Source organism: Pyrgilauda ruficollis, unplaced genomic scaffold (genome assembly GCF_017590135.1).
Source record: "Pyrgilauda ruficollis isolate IOZ18807 unplaced genomic scaffold, ASM1759013v1 scaffold6, whole genome shotgun sequence".
In the NCBI taxonomy this organism is placed as follows: domain Eukaryota; kingdom Metazoa; phylum Chordata; class Aves; order Passeriformes; family Passeridae; genus Pyrgilauda; species Pyrgilauda ruficollis.
The window spans coordinates 12,266,001-12,283,869 of record NW_024527710.1 but is presented as its reverse complement, the minus strand read 5'-3'; the positions used below and the strand labels follow the sequence as shown (position 1 = coordinate 12,283,869).

At 42.6% G+C, this 17,869-nt stretch overlaps 1 protein-coding gene across 1 annotated transcript in view; it reads left to right on the top strand.

Moving 5' to 3' along the window:
- The window catches only part of AGBL4 (AGBL carboxypeptidase 4), a gene marked incomplete at its 5' end in the record, with an annotated part of 879,139 nt that overhangs the window by 692,185 nt on the left and 169,085 nt on the right, over positions 1-17,869 (top strand). The window contains one exon of the mRNA XM_041483183.1: positions 5,346-5,460. Coding sequence (XP_041339117.1) covers positions 5,346-5,460 — 115 coding nt within the window. The remainder of the gene's footprint in view (positions 1-5,345; positions 5,461-17,869) is intronic.

Genomic DNA, 17,869 nt, shown 5'->3' with positions numbered 1-17,869 from the left:
CACATGCTTTTATTTTTGTTCTTGTGTCGTGCTGAATATTGAAGCCCTTCAGAATAAGGCATTTTTGGACCATTTCTGCCTGTTGGTCTCTGATCAGCTGGGGGCTGCACTGATGGAGCAGCTGTGTGTTCTCTGGAGCCCACCCTGGCACAGCATTGTTGTGACCTCTGCTGGGCAGGGTTCAGTGGGAGTGTGACACCTTTCCCACCATGCTGGGGTGGAGAAGAGAGTCCATCTGTCTTTTTCATGTTTTGGTTTTTTGTTTTGGTTGATGTTTTTTTTCCTGCAGTGTCATGACACCCAGCAAAGGCTGAACAGTTGAGGGCCCTGTTGCTGAAGGAGAAACATTTCTCAGCCAAATGGAGGCACAGTGCTGGCTTGCTGTCATTTATTCTGTGTATTGTTCTTGTTTTTTGGAGACAGGATATTGTAACTGCTTGACCATTATCACCTTTTTTTTTTTACACTATAACATTTAAAAAACCTCTCCAAAAAGCCCAACCCCACATTTTTGCTTTCTTACTCTCCACTGAAACATAATTATAGTGTCACTCACATTGGATTCAGTCTCCTTTAACAGTACATTTCAATGGTTTCATATGAGCATAAGCATTTGGGACTCCTTTACATTTATTTTCCAGTGAATAGATCCCATGGCTGTTAGAGCCCAATTGTCACATTCTCTTTAACCTGCAGGCTGGGGTGAGCTGACTGAAGGGTACCAGCAGCTACTCAGAATTAGGAAATGGGTCTGAAAACATAAATCACTTCTTTCTTGACATATACTAGATACAGTGCAGGGTATGTTTGCATTAGCAGTTGCCATATTGCATTAGGATCTGTGCTGATTAGATTTTCACTAATAGGAGCAGGGCAAATGTATTATATAGTTGCACAATTAAATATATTGTCAGACTGAGGGTGAAAGGATGGAGTAATGGAAAAAGCAGGGGATAAGGCTGGCTTTTCTTTGGAAGGAGCAAATGTGGAGAGGTCATGTTAGAGCCAGCAGGAAGTTTAAACAGAGTTTAAGTAGGTTGGTTGAGGAAATGTCGTGACAGAACAGTGGAAATGACATGTTATGGAGCAGTGAATGATTAACTTGCTTGAGAAGAACCAGCAGATAATTTGAGCTGGGCAGAAAGATGCCACAGGAACTAACATTGGAGCAGGTGAGAGCTGCTGAGCTGCAGAAGGCAGGAGAAATTTGAAGAAGTGCATGCAGCCTTGAGAAAGAATAATGATAAGGAAGTGACTCAGAGTAGAAGGGTTTTGGTCCAGATTTAATGCAGTTTAGTGAAACTGGGTTTACCAAGAAATCAGTTTTTTTAACAGTCTGACATTTTTAAGTCAATATGGTTGTGTCTCTAATGCTTGCAGTTGTGAGTATTGTTTTCCATTTTCTTTGTTTTCAATTCTTTCTTCCATTTTGCTTGCAAATATGAAAATCTCCTTGAAGTTAATGTAAAGACTTTGGTGGATTTTTAGTGGACTATGAATAAGCCTCTTCTTGTGTCATGGCTGAATGCTGATTTCTGAGCTGTTCTGGTTCCAGGCAGCATCTATAATTGCACATTACTATTTGAAATATAAAGATTTTAATTGCTTTCCAGAAAGCTTGAGAGGAAAATAATCCATATTGTTTAGCTTCTTCTAATTGGAGAACTTTTCCATACTGTAATGTGCCTCAGTAGACCCATTCCATCACATTCTCTATTTCATTTTGAAGTCTCTTGAAGAGTTAATATTTCATTATTTGGCTGTTTTCCTTGATCTCCAGCCACAGAGGTTTGTGTTTTTAAATAATGCTTGTCTTATTTTTCATAGCTGACGTGACTGGTTCAGATTGGATTATTTCCTTTGACCCAAACTGGGGCTACAGTTCGAAGATCCAACCAATCTGTGGGCAGCCCTTTTTTTTCTTTAATAGCAGACTAATTGGCAGACCAATTAATCTGCTCATCTGTGAAAAGAAAATTTATGGCAATAAGTAGTTCTATTTCCAGAAGTCATTCTCTAAAGTAACATTACAGTGGCCCTGTTTACTTCATGCCCTGCAACATGATCCAGTGCTTCAACAGTACCACAGGTCAATTAGTGGACAATTTAAGCAATTATTAGCCACTAACAAGGGTGACTGGCATCATTACCCTTCCTGTTTACCAGCAAACTGTTATTTTAATACAAAGATCAACAAATAAATTAGGGCATCTGTTGTATTGCCATGTCTGCCTTGAAGTAAATGATATTAAATGGGCTTTTGTTGCTGCCAAATTCTTAACCCTGGCCTAATGAGATACACTGATATGTCTCTTGCTGATTACAGGAGCTGTAAAATTTAGTTTGTATTGATTTATTAACAGGAGGACCAAGTTCTTGGCAATGGTATTTTTTGTTTAATACTCTGATATCTGTCTTTTTATTTTAAACATTATTGATCCCAACTATTCAGACAGTCCAGAACTTTTGGGTTCCTCTGAAAGACAAAGCTATTTCCTAGTTGTATTGATTATTTGGATACTTACAATAATTTTAGGGTGAGGTTTGTATATCTAAATGTATGTTTTTGTCTCATGCTCCTTAGAACTGCCTCTTCCAGGTTAGAATTCTGAGAGCTTTTTTTAGCTTTTCCTTGGTATTTTCACAATGGGGTAAGGCTTCTTCAGGCTTAACTGACTGTCTGCTAAGTAAGAGAATCGAGTAAATCTCCTTTTGATGGGTAACTTGGCTGCAGCAGCCCGAGCAGACTGGGGTGCCTGGGGAGATGCTGGGTCATGTTTGACACCAAGCTCTGGGTGCCCAAGATCCTTTAGGTGGGCGCAGCATGAATCAGGCACAGCAGACCCTCTCCCACTGCATGTTCATGTGCAGCCTTCCACACCACTGCATGTTCTTTCCTGGGGAAAAGTAACTGCCTGCTGAAGCTGAGAACTGCAGCTTCCAGCTGCCAAGATGCTGCTGCCAAACTCTGTGAGCGAGGCTGCAGCAGTACCGGGGGGAATGAGCAGAGCCTGGACAAGCCTCTCCACTGGCACCGTGACAGCCACAGCAGAGCCCTGTGAGTCTGGGCTCTTGTGTCACCTCCTGAAAGAAAAGCAGTCCTGTTGCCCCTGAGGTATTCCCAGTCCTCCCTGCTGCCTGAGGAGCTGTGGATGTGCCTGCCTGCTGTGCTGCCAGGGCCTTTGCTGAATGACCCACAATGCACACGATGCGATATTTGTGCTGGTTTTATTTCCACTTGAAGGGCCTTATCTAACCTGGGATAAAACTTGTTCTGGACACACTGATTTCTGAATAACTCCTTCAAGTGTTTCAGAAAACACAAATGATGTGATGTTTGAGTCTAGTTGAGTCAAGCTGCAAGCTCTTCAAAACTAAAACCAGCACAGGGTCTTGAGAAACCAAGGACCAAGTGAGGGGTTGTTTCCCTTTAAGTGATTTTGAGCCCTCCAGGTGTGAGTACTGTGGATTATGTTTCAGACACTGCCAGGAAACAGTCAGAGCAGCAGTTTAACATAGCTAAGCTTTTTGTGTTTGCATACAGTTAGGAAATCTGGTTATTCAGGATCCAACTGTGTCCCCGTCGTTCCTTCGTGTTCTTGCTGCTGGATAATGAACAAAAGTCACAACACCAGCCAAAAAGCAGATTGATGTTCAGTTTCCTTCATCGAGAGGAGGTAATTGCAGGAACATTTCCTGAGAAATATAATTATGTATATGCTAATTTGCCTCAGAAATTCAGGTTTAGTTTCTTCTCGAGTGCAGGACCTGGTTACGGAAAGTTCCTCTCTCCTCTTCAGAATTAGTCACTGAGACACGAAAAAATTGCTGATGTTTAGAGTCAACTAGACCTTGATCATCTCAGACATTTCAGAAGCCTCATTTTTCTCCATGTGCCTCAGAAAATTAGAATTCATTCCAACAGCAGCCTAGCTTCAGACTTTCTGGTATTTGAAATACAAAGTGGGCCTTAAGAAATTAGCTGAACGAAGGAGTCATGCAGAATGTGAGATTTTAGTTTCATCTTTAATGCATGTTTCAGCCAAGCTGTAAACAAATGTGTTTAACCTGGCACAAACATGGGGTTTAGAGGCTTTTTTCATACTTTGACTGAACCACAAAAAAATCAGGTCTGAAGTCAGCTAGTTAGCCCAGGCCATCCCTTCTATGCTGAATTATTGCTTGTTATAGCTATTCCCTGAGGCTTTACCCTGTCCAGTGTTAAATGTTTCTGATGATGGGATTCCACTCTTACCCTGGAGAGACAATTCCACACTCTAATAGAGCTCACCATTACTGAAATTTTACTGATGAGCAGCCTTAATTTTTCTCTGCTTAATTTTATCCTGTTACTAGACCGTAGTGATTGATTTATTCTGGGGAAATTCAGTAAATGGTTCCTGCTTCACAGGATGGACCTTACAATAAATAGCAAATTGTCATGACCTATCTGTGGGTGTCCTGAGATTACACAGGAACTCAATTTATCTCGACATTAATTCCCTGGAAGCTATTTCTGTCAGTACCAACTCAGTGGAGGGAGGGATGAGCAGTGAATTTAACTGCCAGATTCCTGTCTCCTGCCCCAGCACCAGCCCTGGCCTGAGGCAATGACGAGGCCAAGAAGAAGGAGCTCCTGCAGGCTCTGGTGCTGGGAAGGGCATTTAGGATCTGCTTCCCCATCACTTGCCTGGGTTCCACACCAAAGGAGCTGAGGAGGTGGAGTTACTCCTGGTTTTTATGAGTGTAGAAGTGAAGAATATGACCTCATAAATTCCAGTCCACCACTGGCACAATATTTCTGTGCCCAGTGCACATATTATGCCACTCTCCCAATTTTTGTGAGGCATTTTACTCCTCTTCACACGTGCAGGTGATCTAAAATCTGTGTGCATATGTCATGGCTAGGTCTGGGTGTATGCTGAAACGGATTTGAGATGGCTCATCTCAACAAATTTCCACTCACAAGATGAACTCTGTGCAGGCTGGTGTGAGGGGTATCTTCATTTCTCCTTTAGGAGCAGAAAGGTTTTGTTCTGGTGGCTTAGCTGATGAGCAGTAACTTCTCCCTCTATGGAAACTCGACACTCTCTGGTTATGCAGCTGTGGTGTACTTGCATTATGATGACAGATTCAGGTTTCTCTCCTTAAAGTTCTTGGAGTTTTAAGCAGGTGGCAGGTGCTATGTGATTGCAAGTGGTTTGTTCTGTTGGAAGCAGGAGCAGTGCCAGGAGCCAGGAGGAATCATCATTCTAATCTTTATATGTGAAATTTCAAGTAGATATCTGGAAATCATTGATGTCACAGACATCCCTCTTCAAACTCCTTTTAATTTTTTTTCTCAGGTATAATTGATTTCCTCGTGAGCCACCATCCAATTGCAAAAGTACTGAGAGACCACCTGGTATTCAAGATTGCCCCCATGCTCAATCCTGATGGAGTTTACCTAGGAAATTACAGGTATGGTACAGGTGGGGAATGAACCTAATATTGTTATATTTGTCTTGTACACCTTGCACTGTTTTGTCATTGCATTTTATATGGCTTGTTTCAATTCATTCCTCTTCAACTGGAGATTCTCACATGGCCATGTTCTTCCTGAAATTCCCACCTAGGAAAGGGGCAAATAGGGAATTTGTTTGTTTCAGGAGGTAGAGAGCAACTCTCCAAGACAGCAGGGTATCTGCTCTACAGGCCTCCCCCAAGTGTAGGAGTTAATGTCAGCTTAGAGTCAGACCTTAGCTGTGTTGCATAAATGCACTCATTATGCTGCTCATCAGCCTCTATGTAAATGTGTCAGTCAATCACAGCTCCCTTAAACTACCCAGATTATCCATTAAAGTCACAGATTTCACTCTGTTATTGTACTGTAATAGATAGGAATACATGGAATGGAATAATCATTCCACCCTATGCTAATTTTGCTCCATTTCAGTATTTGAATTACTACTTTACCACCTCCTCTGTTGAGATCGTATTCAGATAATCTTTTGTTTTCCCTAAAATTGTTTGCTCTTAATGCATTTATTTACAAAATAAATGTGCTGCTGGAGGTGATAATGAAAAGCAGTTGATTAGCTGATGATTTGTTTGTGGGGGCAATTACATGTACCACACAGTTCTCTGGAGAAGCCCCTGAGAAATGAAATATACTGCATGTGGTTTTGCTTACAGTGCAAGACTAAATAACACAATTCACTTTGTAGCCAGGCTACCTTGAGCTTTGAAATAATTAAGTATTGCATTGCTAAGCAGAATAAGGCTGGGTTATTGCATGGGTGAGGAGACCACTGAGGAGGAAGATAGAAGGTGCAGAAAATGGGGCTGCTAGCAGCTCTTTATTGAGGAAACAGCCTCAAGTTCTGCCAGGGGAGTTTTAGATTACGTATTAGGAAAAAAAAAATCTTTGCTGAAAGGGTGGTCAGGCATTGGAACAGGCCGCCCAAGGCAGTGGCGGAATCACTGTCCCTGGAAGTGATAAAAAAATGTGTGGGTGTGGTGCTTAGGGACATGGATTAGCAGTGCTGGGTTAATGGCTGGACTCCGTGGTTTTAGAGGTCTTTTCCAGCATTTGTGATCCTGTGATCTGTGCTCCTTATCCCTGCTTTTCTTTGTTCATTGCTAAGCTGAAGCAGCAGGGAGTTGTGGGGGTGATTTCCACAGTGGTTCTGGGTGTTCTGAGTGAAACTTCACAGACCAGGTGGTGTCCTTCCAGCTGCAGTGATATTTACCCAGCACTGATCCTCACCCAGCTCTTGGCAAATCCCAAATCAGACAGTGATACTACAGTGGTGGCATCAGACAGCACCAGGAATTTATCAGGATCTGTCACTATGCAGGAAAAAAGCCCCAAAATGGCTCTAGAATCTGGTGCTACATCGCTTTCCTTTCTTCCATGTTCCTTGCACACAAGCAAACTCCAGTTGCAATTAAGCAGCTTTTGTTTTCCCCTTAAGTTCACTTGCCCTGTAGGGTTTTTCCCCTGCTCTGTTATTTATAGTTTTTCAGAGACATGCAGCTTTTTATAGGCATTCATATGGCTCAGAACTTGAAAAGCCTTTTGGGAAGCCAGGTAGTGAGAAAGGGCATGTGAATTAATTTGGAATTGCTGAGCTTGATGGTGTACTCTTGGTTTCACTTTCCATGATATGCAGGATTTTCAGCCCTCCTGAACTAAAGAGAATTTTAATGAGCTAGTTGAAAAAAACCATTTGATTTTCTTGCAGTTCTTCACTGTATTTACAAATGGCCTAATGTAACTAATAACTTAAAAATGAGGATAATAAGCAAAATGCTACCTGTTATCTTGAGAAAAATATTAAAAAGGCTAGTAATGTGCCAGCATTGCAGTTAACTAGTGCTGAGTGAATAATTTGCAGCAGACACTTTATTTCCTGCTCATACAAAATCCACAAGCACATCACAATTTATTTACTTGAATTTACTGGATGAATGTCTAAAAAAATCTCTAAGGATCACTTGCTTGCATTTGAAAATTTAACTCTGAGGCTTCTCAGTGATAGGCTAGATAATTCTGCTTCATCTCTTTTGGTCTTTGTTCAGATTAGCACATAAATAGGACTTTCGGAATTTTCCACATAGTGGGGTCTAACACAGATCTGTTGGCTGGGGATAACCCCCTGCTTTTGCAAACAGGGGTGCCACATGCAGCAAGAGCAGTTTTAGGCATTTGAACTTCTTCCTGTTATCTCCCTCCTTCTCAAAGCAGCAGCTGGTGACTATTTCTTTGGTTCATTGGAGGTTCACATTCAGACTATGCAAGCTAAGATAATGAAATGGGTAATTAAACCTCATGCTTGAGTTTGTAAGTTGATCTCCTGCCAGTGTGGGAGAGGATTTTCTTTTACCCCACCAGTGCACAGCCTTGCACAACTGGCAAAGTGCACTATTGGATGCACTTGGCTGTCCTCTGGAATGCCAGGCACAGTGGGCACCATGAGGAGCCTGAGAGTGTCAGTAGCTCTGGGAGAAGGGATGGGATGGGATGGGATGGGATGGGATGGACTTGTTCTCCTGGCACCAGGACAGGAAGCAACCACTCACCAAGCCAGAGTGATATGGTAGCAGCTAATCTGGGGAGATTTTCTTCATTGCCATTTTTGGGGATGCAGGACTGACTGAGGGTGTGAGTCCTGTGCTCTCATCCAAAATCCTCCTTCCTTTGTTGTTGTGAACTGAGGTTTAGGAGTTTAAGCCACATTTGCAACCATGCCACCAAGAATTGTCTGTTTTCCACAAACCGCTGCTCATTCTCGAGAGAACAGACAAAATGGGTTGTGACTCTGACTTGGATGTGGTGAAATTTTCATCACCAGCAACAAGTGAGCTTGGGGCTGCAAGTATAAAGCACAGACTCACCTGTGAGGAAAGCTGTTTATGTGTTGCATGTATATTCAAGTAGCTCTAAAAGAAATGGTCATGGAAATGGATGTCAGAGCTCAGTGTATCAGGATGCATGGAAATGGGATGCTAGACTTTACTGATTTATTCAAGTTTATGCAAGAGTTTAAGAATTTTTATTCCTATTCCAATTTTATTCCAATTAGGAATGAAAAGACAAGGTGCCTTGTGGGATGTGCAGGGCAGATTAAGCAGCTCCTTAATTCAGAATGCATAGAAAGTCTATACACAATTGGAACAAAAGGTTTGTAGGCTTTGTTTGGTTTTGTTTTTTAAACACTTTTTTCAGTGGAAAAATCACCCTCCAAGTCCTTTTCTTGCTGCATGATTATACCCAGCTCCTCCTGAAATGCAGAATAATGACAGGTACCTGCTGTTTGCTGTGGCCAAGGATGCAGAGTCTTTCCCAGAACAGGAAGACAGCCTTCTCCCTTTCCTTTAAGTCTTTAAAGCCTGGTATCATTACACTTCTAAGTGTAACTGGCTTTGAAGTTACAGTGTATGGATGAAGTTATGCTGCATGGGCTTGTTAATTAAATTGACCAGGAAGATGCCATTGTTTGACCCAGCTAAAAGAGAGTCTTCAGCATAATTTTCCTGCATTTCTAGCTGGCAACTTGTCCTCAGCTCTCACCTGAATAGAAAGACTCCTTTTGCTGAGGGTAGTGCATGACTTGAACTTTAGCTTTAGTTTTAAAAAAACGTGGCACAAAAATAAAAATATTTGTGAGTTTCTCCATAGCACTAATCTCACCCTCTCTGATGGATTAAACTGTGAAACAGCTTTAGGAAATAAAGGAAAACTAGTGCAGTGAAGAGAGATTTCTCAACTTTTCTCCCTGTATTTGCAGTACAGCATTATCATATTGCCATCCCCAGGGAGGAGGGGGTAGACTAAGGGGAGAAAAAAAAAGTGTTCTTGATTTAAAAGTCGTACATCCCCAGGCTTGGCCTGAACTTTCCTTTATCAAGAGCTTGTTCTTAAGCTGGCATTCTGCAGCTGAATGCTGAAATGTGTCCCTGCAGGCGAGATGACTGTACCACACCGTCTCAGATTAGTTCCAATTTGTCAGCCTCACCTTTCAGAGGCAAAATCCCACACTGGCACCAAAAGGGATGTGTTGCTCAGTCTGGGAAGCTCTTCACTGAGGTACCCCAGAAATGCCAGGGCAAGGCAGATGAAATATCCTGACCGCTCTCTGAAGGCTCTGTCGCATGCCCCAGTGAGTGTTCCCTTTCCTTTTCTGTGCTCCTTCTCTGGGCGAGCTGTGACAGTATCAGCCCTCCGTAAATCACAGCCATGAATTAGCTGAAATGTTCTGAAATCCCACCAATGCTGTATCCTTCCAGTCAGATTGTTGGGACTGCAAGAATTTGTGTGAATGGGGAGGAGAGGGCACACACTGATTCCAATCCTTTCTCATTTCACTGTCAGCAACAACATTTTTGAACCTTACCTCTTGTTTGTGTAAGGAGTTAACAGACTAATTTGGTGGACAGAAAGGAGGCCAGCCCTACCCAGGCTGGAAAACCAAATTCACCATAAACAGTGTCAGTGTCCATATGAAAGCTGTGTTGGGATTTCATGTTTTGAGCAAATAGTATATCTTTGTCTCAGAAATGTAGTTTTGTAAAGACTTAAATAGTTTGTAGAAGGTAGTCTAATTTAGCAAACTGTTTAAAGTAAAAAAAAAAAAGGGAAGGCTTGAGAAACATTTTAAATAATTCATACCAGCATTTTATAAAGAACAATCTTATTTCTTTTTTGTTTGTTAAAGGCAAGGTTTGTTTAACAACTGACCTTTTCTAAACATTCCTTTTGAAAGATCTGAAATGTAATCAGAAAACTAGGCTTTGGATCAGGTGAAATATTTCAGATTTATCCTGAACATGTTTTTCTGGACTTTATTTCTGTGACTGAAGAAACAGTAAAAAATTCATGTTCACATGTAATTCATAAAGGTTTTTTAACAGTAAAGGTACATGTAGACTTTATGCAAATTATTTTATTATTTCTGTCCCTTTTGAGGGGACTGGACATGTCGGTGGTTTTTGCTATCACTTATTCAGTTGTAAGACAGAGCTGTACACATGCAGACTATCATTATTTTTCACCTATTTTTCTGGCAGACAAGATTTTTTTTTCCCCCTTAACTTCATTTAATAGATGTGAAATTCATGAATTTCCTTAAATTGAAAAACAGAGTATCCATCTCAGATGACAAGATGAAGCTCTCAATGGAGTTTATTTTTCCTAATTAGGTGTTTGTCATTGTGTATTCCATATAGCAATGTATAAGTAAACAATTGTGGACCTTTTGAATAAATTTATTGGTTTTATTTATGTTACTGGGGATAAAAAAATCTATAATTACCAGGTACAGCAGCAATATAACTGGTATTTAATGACAATTACTTTTTGTTACCATAGAAATGAGTCCAAAGTAGTTACCTATAATTTCTCATTTCCAAACCTCACACATGTTGTATTGCAGTATTACCATAGTAATTGCCTATTAGTCATCATAAAATAAGCAGTTACCCAGAAGATATCAGGATAGTGTGAAATTTCTCATCTTGCTCAAAACTTGCAGCACATGCCACTTCTCGTCTTCCCTTAGTTGGATTTTTGCCTGAATGACAAGAATGTCCCTTGCACTTTAACCCCAGGGAAGGAGGGATGTGGCTGAGAGAGGATTGTACTCCATAAACACACAGTCAGGAAAAGTGTGCTCCCTCTTTGCATAACACAGAACTGTTTTTCATTAGTGAAAACAGGGATTTCTCAAGACCTTGAAATGGAGGTTCATTCCTTGCCATGCATTTACTATTTATATTTTTTTTCCAATTCAGTTGTGAGCAAAGCAGAGGCTGCATGCCTTGGGTCTGGGAGCTCAGCTCTGTGTGCCAGACCCCACAAGCCCAGGATGCACTAATGCAGCCATGGTACAGGATGCTTCCTGTATTACCTTCACCTTGCCTGACTTTTTATTTTAAATTGCATGTTATTGAGGCCAGTGAGTCTCTCTCTGAGCCCACCTAGATCTGATATCAGCTGGGAATGGCCATTTCATGATTCACCTTCTCCCAGGAGGCTGGAGGAGAGGCATGGCAGAAGCTTTCTCCTCCCCCAGCTCTTGCTTGGCATTGAGGATGGGTAAGGAATCTTCTCTTCTGGCCTACCCACATCCAGCATGTCCCAGTGTTGTGCCAGGCTGGGGCTCTGGGAAGCAAATTCAGGGGTGGAGGCACAGCTGTGACCCAGGTGTGCTCTGGGCAGCAGCAATGGAAAAGCCCAGGGAACAGCAGAGTTATCTGTGACCCTTTCACCCATCTGGCTCGTGGCATTGCTATTCCTTTCCCATCTGGAAGTGTTCTGTCCATCGTGGCTTTTATTGCCCAGAGAGTTCTGTCACCACAGGACAGCTACAGGGCTCGCTGCTTTGCTCACCATTACTGAAAAAAAATCTCCCTTGTAAAAAAAAAAAAAAAAACCCAAAAAAACGTTGTCAACCTTTATCTTAAAACAAATGCTAGGTTTGCAAAAGGGTTCCTATCTATTGCTGTTGAAATGCTCTTTATATTGATGTGGTAACTGCTCATTTAAACCATATTACAGCTCCTGAGTATTTTTCAGTTGCTATTGATGTGACAAATTCTCTTGCACAGAGGACTGCACCAATCAATAGAGTCAGTATATGTGCTTTAACAACAAAGCCACATGCCTTGGGGTTCCAGTTGAATCTGAACGTTTTAGTAGCATTAAATAAAGCTATATTTATTTTGCTTTTGGTGCAAGGAAAAAAAATCCCAACCCAGCCTAATTTAATACAACTTGTTGGAAAGGTTTGAAGGCAGCATTATGGGCCATTTCCACATGTGATGAATACCTAACTAGTGTCAGAGCTGCTATTTTGTTTTTGTAAGCGAATTCTTCTCTTTTAGTTAGATTGATCTGGAGCTACAGAGTAGCCTTTTATTTTTAGACGAGCAGGGAGAGAAGTCATAACAAGAAATACTGAAATCATAGCTTTTTTTATAGCTGCCACTATTCCACTGAGAATGAGACATGATGTCCTTAAAGAGACAGGGCTATTTATTTTCCATTTAAATAGCACCATTTGTGATTATTACCTTTGAGCCATTATGCAGAGAATAAGCACCCAGCTCATGAATCCCAGCCAAGTGAATCAAAGTTTTGTACCTAAGTGCCATTTATGTCTGTAAGCTGCTGTAGGAGCCTATTCTTGACCTTCACTGACTTCATTTCTTTTGCATATCTTTATCTTCCAGAATGTATTTGTAATTAACAGGGGTGTTAAAGTCAGTTTGGTTGAAATATTTGTTTCTTTTTTTTTCTCTCCTGAATAGCTGATCTTAGGCCTGAATAATCCCATCTGGGTTTCTTAGATTTACTTTCAGTTAAGTGACTAAACATATTTAGCTTTCTTCTCTTTTTTTAAAATTTCCTCTATAAATCTGGCTTGTATCACTGGTGGTTGGAGCTCTTAGTTCTGTTCATAGCAGCAAACAAAGGACTGAATTCTCCTGTGATTTTTTTTTCTTTGGGTTGACTGCCTTGCTTTTGTGTTTTATTCGGGGTTATATATATTTTTTTTAAATTATATGAATGACTTAGTAAACTTCTCTTAGTAAACTTCTGTGGATCTTTGTTTTGCTTTTGCCTTGACAGAGGGGAGTGTCAGTGCAGTGGCAAAGGGCAGCAGAGAGGTCCTTTGGGTGCTTCTCCCAAGAGGAGACGAGCTGTGATAAGGTGCAGGTGTCACCAGTGGGGACAATCCCCACTCCAATTCCTGTTTTGTCCCCTCCCTTCCCCCAGACCAGGTTTGTGCTGCTCTGGCTTTGCTGAGCAAAGGGAGGTGCCCAGCAGTGGCGCTTGCAATGAGCGCTGTGGCTCAGGAGCACGTGTTGGTTCTCCCTGGGCTTTCTCCCCCTCCTGCCCTTGCCCTGTTCGTTCTCCCCTCTCTGGCAGAGCTGTGGGCCCAAAACAAAGGTGTGGCTCCTCGCACGAGGCCAGAGCATCTGGGCAGCTCCGTGGGAACCCTGCTGGCTTGGAGCTGTGCTTGCCTTGCCAGCAGCATCAGGAGTTCCCCACACACCTGGGAGCACATGGCAGACCCTGAAGTGTTGATGAGGTTGGGCCCCATTCCAGCCCTCTGTTTTCCTGCTAAGAAGGAGCTGCATCCATCCTGAGGATGCCCACAGAGTTGAGGCTATCAACAGTGATTCAAGCTGTCCTTGTGCTCTGGTTATTGAGTTGGACTGCTCCCTAAGTAGACTCCTGCATTCTATCCCATCTTTAGGAGTCACTTTGGAAGAGATTTCTCTGTCCTGACTCCTGGTGAGGAGTACACTTCACTGTAGTACTTGGCAGTACTTCCTGAATTCCTGGAGAAGGCTCCAGGGAGACCTTATTGCTGCCTTTCTATACCTCAAGGGGGCTTGCAAAAAGATGGGGACAGGCTTTTTAGCGGGGCCTGTAGCAACAAAACAAAACAACTGGTAATGGTTCTAAAATAAAGGAAAGGAGATTCAGACTAGATATAATGAAAAAAATGTTTAGGATGAGGGTGGTGAAACAGAGGCACAGGTTGCCCAAAGAGGTGGTAAAAGCCTTGTCCCTGAAAACTTCCAAAGCCAGGTTGGATGAGTTCTGAGCAATCTGGTCCTGTTACAGATCTCCCTGGTCTTTGCAGGGCAGTTGGACTAGACAGCCTTTAATTGTCGCTTCCAGCCTGAACTATTCTATGATTCTGTGACTCTCAGAGAACTGAGACCCCTCTCTCAGCTGGTGCATGGAGCAGAACCAGGCTATTTCTGTGTTTTAGCTTTACAGGTTACACTCCAGTGCTTGTTTGTGCCAGCAGGGATTGTCTTGGCAACAATTAAGTGAAAAATGGAAGCTGCAAGTCAAGAGGGGGAATTTTTTCCTTAACTCTAGAAATTACCAATTAGAGGTCAAATTCTGCCTTGATGAGAGCACATGCAGTCCCTTTTGAGTGAACAGCCTAAAGAGGGAGAGTGAGGAAGGTGTTTTGCCTGCAGTCTGTGAACACAGGAAGGCCCAGCTTGTGATTTGTGTGTATCCCAGTTTCAGACTCTTCCACTCCAGGCAGCATCTCAGAATCTTTCTCAATCTTTTCTCGCTTCCACCGTCCCATTTCAGCAACATCTGTTCACCCACACAGACTCACCAGCTGCTGGCAGGCTGGACAGGGATTAACTTTTCCTGAAGACCTTTCTGGACAGACATCCTGGAATTTTTTGAAGTTGTACCTATTTACACGAGATCACCAGCAACTACTGGTCACTCCCATCATCTCTGCTAGAGCCTCTTTCCTTGCAGTCATAATTACATATAATAGAGTTATAATGCTATACAAAGGTGGGGTTCAATACTCTAAATTGGGAAAAAATTATCAACTGGCAATAGAAAAGTCCAATCTTCCTATTCCAACTGCTGCTGTGTGGGTAGGGAGGGGGAAATACCAATCCAAGCTATTAGGAAAATAATAGCAGCCTAAGGGAATGTTTGTTTAGGTTCCACTTTTGTTGTTTTCTTTTCCTGGGTGACAGCTGTTCTCTTATTTTTTTTATTTTTTAAATTGCGGCACTTAAAATGATGGCAGCTTGCTGTTTAATTTATAATATTAGTCCTAAGGGCAGTGTCATGTAACGTCAAAACAATCCTGAGACAAAGCTAAATAATAAGCATTTGTTATCTAAACCAATATTGTATTAATAAAACAAGATTAAAGAATTTGAGGATGTGCATCCCTTCTGAGGAGTGTAGAGGCAGACACCTGCCCAAAGCTCCCACTCACATGTCCTGGTCAGCACATTAACTCCCAGACACTGTAATCTCTGTGTTATTTGAGAATGTCTCGTGAAGCACCCCTAAGTGTTTCGGAGTTGGGATGTTTCATTTTCTGTTTGGAGAAGAAACCATTTTGCTTGGCTTAATTCTCATAAGGAAGGTGTCCCAAAAGAAACACGTTTAAATATTGAGTTTAAGGAGCTTGCAAGGCACAGAGCTCTTGAAAACTAGTCCTGGTGCTGATTTGAAAATTTATGTTGTAAAGGAAACTTTATTTAGCTACTAGTACACATCCCTTTTCTGCTGAAGCATGGAGAGATGGGAGACTGCTGTTCCACAGCTGCTTTAAGCTCAGGAAAATGTGTTCTGGGTACCCAGAGGGGCAGTTCAGCTCTGTTTTCCCCCCTGGCTGTGCATCCCTGCCATCTCCTTTTTTGCTAGGACTGGTGCTTGTGTGGCAGTGCTGTGAGCTAGAAAAATACTGATTCCACAGAAAACCAACCTGACAAAACAGTTCTCACTTGTGTCCCAGTGCAGCCAGAAAAGTGTGACCCAGACAGAAGAGAGGAATGAGCAGAGAGGGATCCCTTTTTCATGGCAGCTTGGGATTGACATAAAGCAATTCTGAATCCAGAGCAAAAATTGTAGGTGGCTGTTTTGCAGGATTCTGGGGGTCTTGGTAATGAAATACAGTGGCAGCCAGTGATTTCTTGGATGGGTTTTGATGTGTTCAAAAGCAGCCAAGCCCATATGATCTCGTTTTTAGGATTATTATTTCCTAACAGCAGCAAATGATTATTTACACTATTTGGTAATAAATTGGGTGACCTGGCATGTCCATTTAATAAAAAAGGGGCTTTTTGGTGTCAGAAGCTGGAAACGAGCTGTTTCCATGCAACTGTTATACCCCATTATGTACACATGGCAAAAAACTGCCCACAAACCCCTTTTCTCTCTGCTCCCTATAAATGCAGAAGCCATCATAGCTGTGCTGACCTGGCAGAGGGAGCAATTAATCGCATAGCAGATTACTTCCCTGCCGCCCCTGGTGCCAGGCAGAGGGGGGGGTGTCAGGCTGGGAGGAGGGAGATGTGACAGCTGATGGCCTTGCCTGGTTGGTGCCTAGGAGCTGGAGGAAGAGCTCTCTGCCAGCATGGAGGAGCTGGGATCAGAAAAGGGATGTGGGATTTCTGGACCTGCAGTTTCTGGCCACAAAAGCATTGCGGGTCTGCCTGTGTGAGTGGGACAGGGATTGTGGCTCCTTGTCCCCTCCCAGGCTGGGAAGGATGGACGTTCCTGAAGACACCTTCACATGCATCTCCTCAGTGTTACCCAGCTGCTGGGGGGAGAGCAGTGCTGATCTCGGGCTGCACAGATCATAAACCTGCTGCCTCGTGTCTGCCCGTGCCTGGAATGCTAATGCTGCTAATGCTGCTCTGCCTCTCCTCACTGCCACAGCCACGGAGCTGACGTGCTGGAGAGATTAGACAATGATAATGGATGGGGAAGGGGAGTTTTGTCTGTTTCTTTAACCAAAGTAGGAACAGTAAATCCTGTCAGTTTGCAGAGAACAGCTGGATTTCTAAAAACACGGGAATGCTGCTGTGGTGGGTGGAGGTGGGTTTAGCTGCCCCCTCCCTTTATCATGCCATTCAGACATCCAAATGCTGGGGAAACAACTGGAGCTTCCCAACACCCAATGCAGCATTTATCCTGGGACTCTGCCAGCTCTTTTGGAGCTTGGGAAAGCCTGAGCCCTCTTAGGTGCCTCTACATCATGGCCAGGGAATAAAAAAGGATGCAGGGGCCTTGCCTTTGGTTCTCCAAGTAACAGCTGAGTGAAACAACATGTTTTTCTTGTTTACAAGAAAACATGCTCATAGAGTAGGCTGAGCTGTGATTTGATTCTCTGCAAAGCAGTGAGTGAGGTGCATCATGGAAAGGGTTTACAGTTAAGGTTGTGTCTTTGGGATTCCTAAGAACTGAAAGAAGGATGTCACAGAAGTGGCCAAGCCTCTCAGACTGGTTGTGTTTTGTATTATTAATAACAAATTCTGTACATTAGTTTGAATAGAAGTGGGTCAGCAAGGAAGCCTGAATGTCGAGGTGGTCAATAATGCCTTGACACTGCTGTGCTGACCAGAAGCCATGATCTTGTCCTGCTAGGTGCTATACGACATATGATAAGTGATCCTCACTTTCCCAAGTGCTTTCAGAGCTAAAAGAGTATGGCACAGCAGGGGGACAAGGCAATCAAGCAAGCTGTTACAGCAGAGGAAGACAGAGCACTAAATATAATAGGATGAATAGTGGTAGGTTTTTTTCCTCTTTCACGTTTCCTTTTCCCCCCTCCGGTTGGTGGAATGGAACACAATAGCAAACTACACAATCAGGCTGAATAACCTTCATATATCAACTGAGAGTAGGACTACTAAATTTGGTGAACCCAGAGAAGGAGCTTTCAGTGACAAAATACATTTGAAAAGGATGGTTGACCCAAAAGGTGTGTTTCTTCAGAATAAATTACTTTCAGATGTTCTCTTCTTCTTTGCTCCTTGGGCAAATCTGTGGAGCTCTACTCAGCTCCCAGTTCAATCATCAAGTACATTC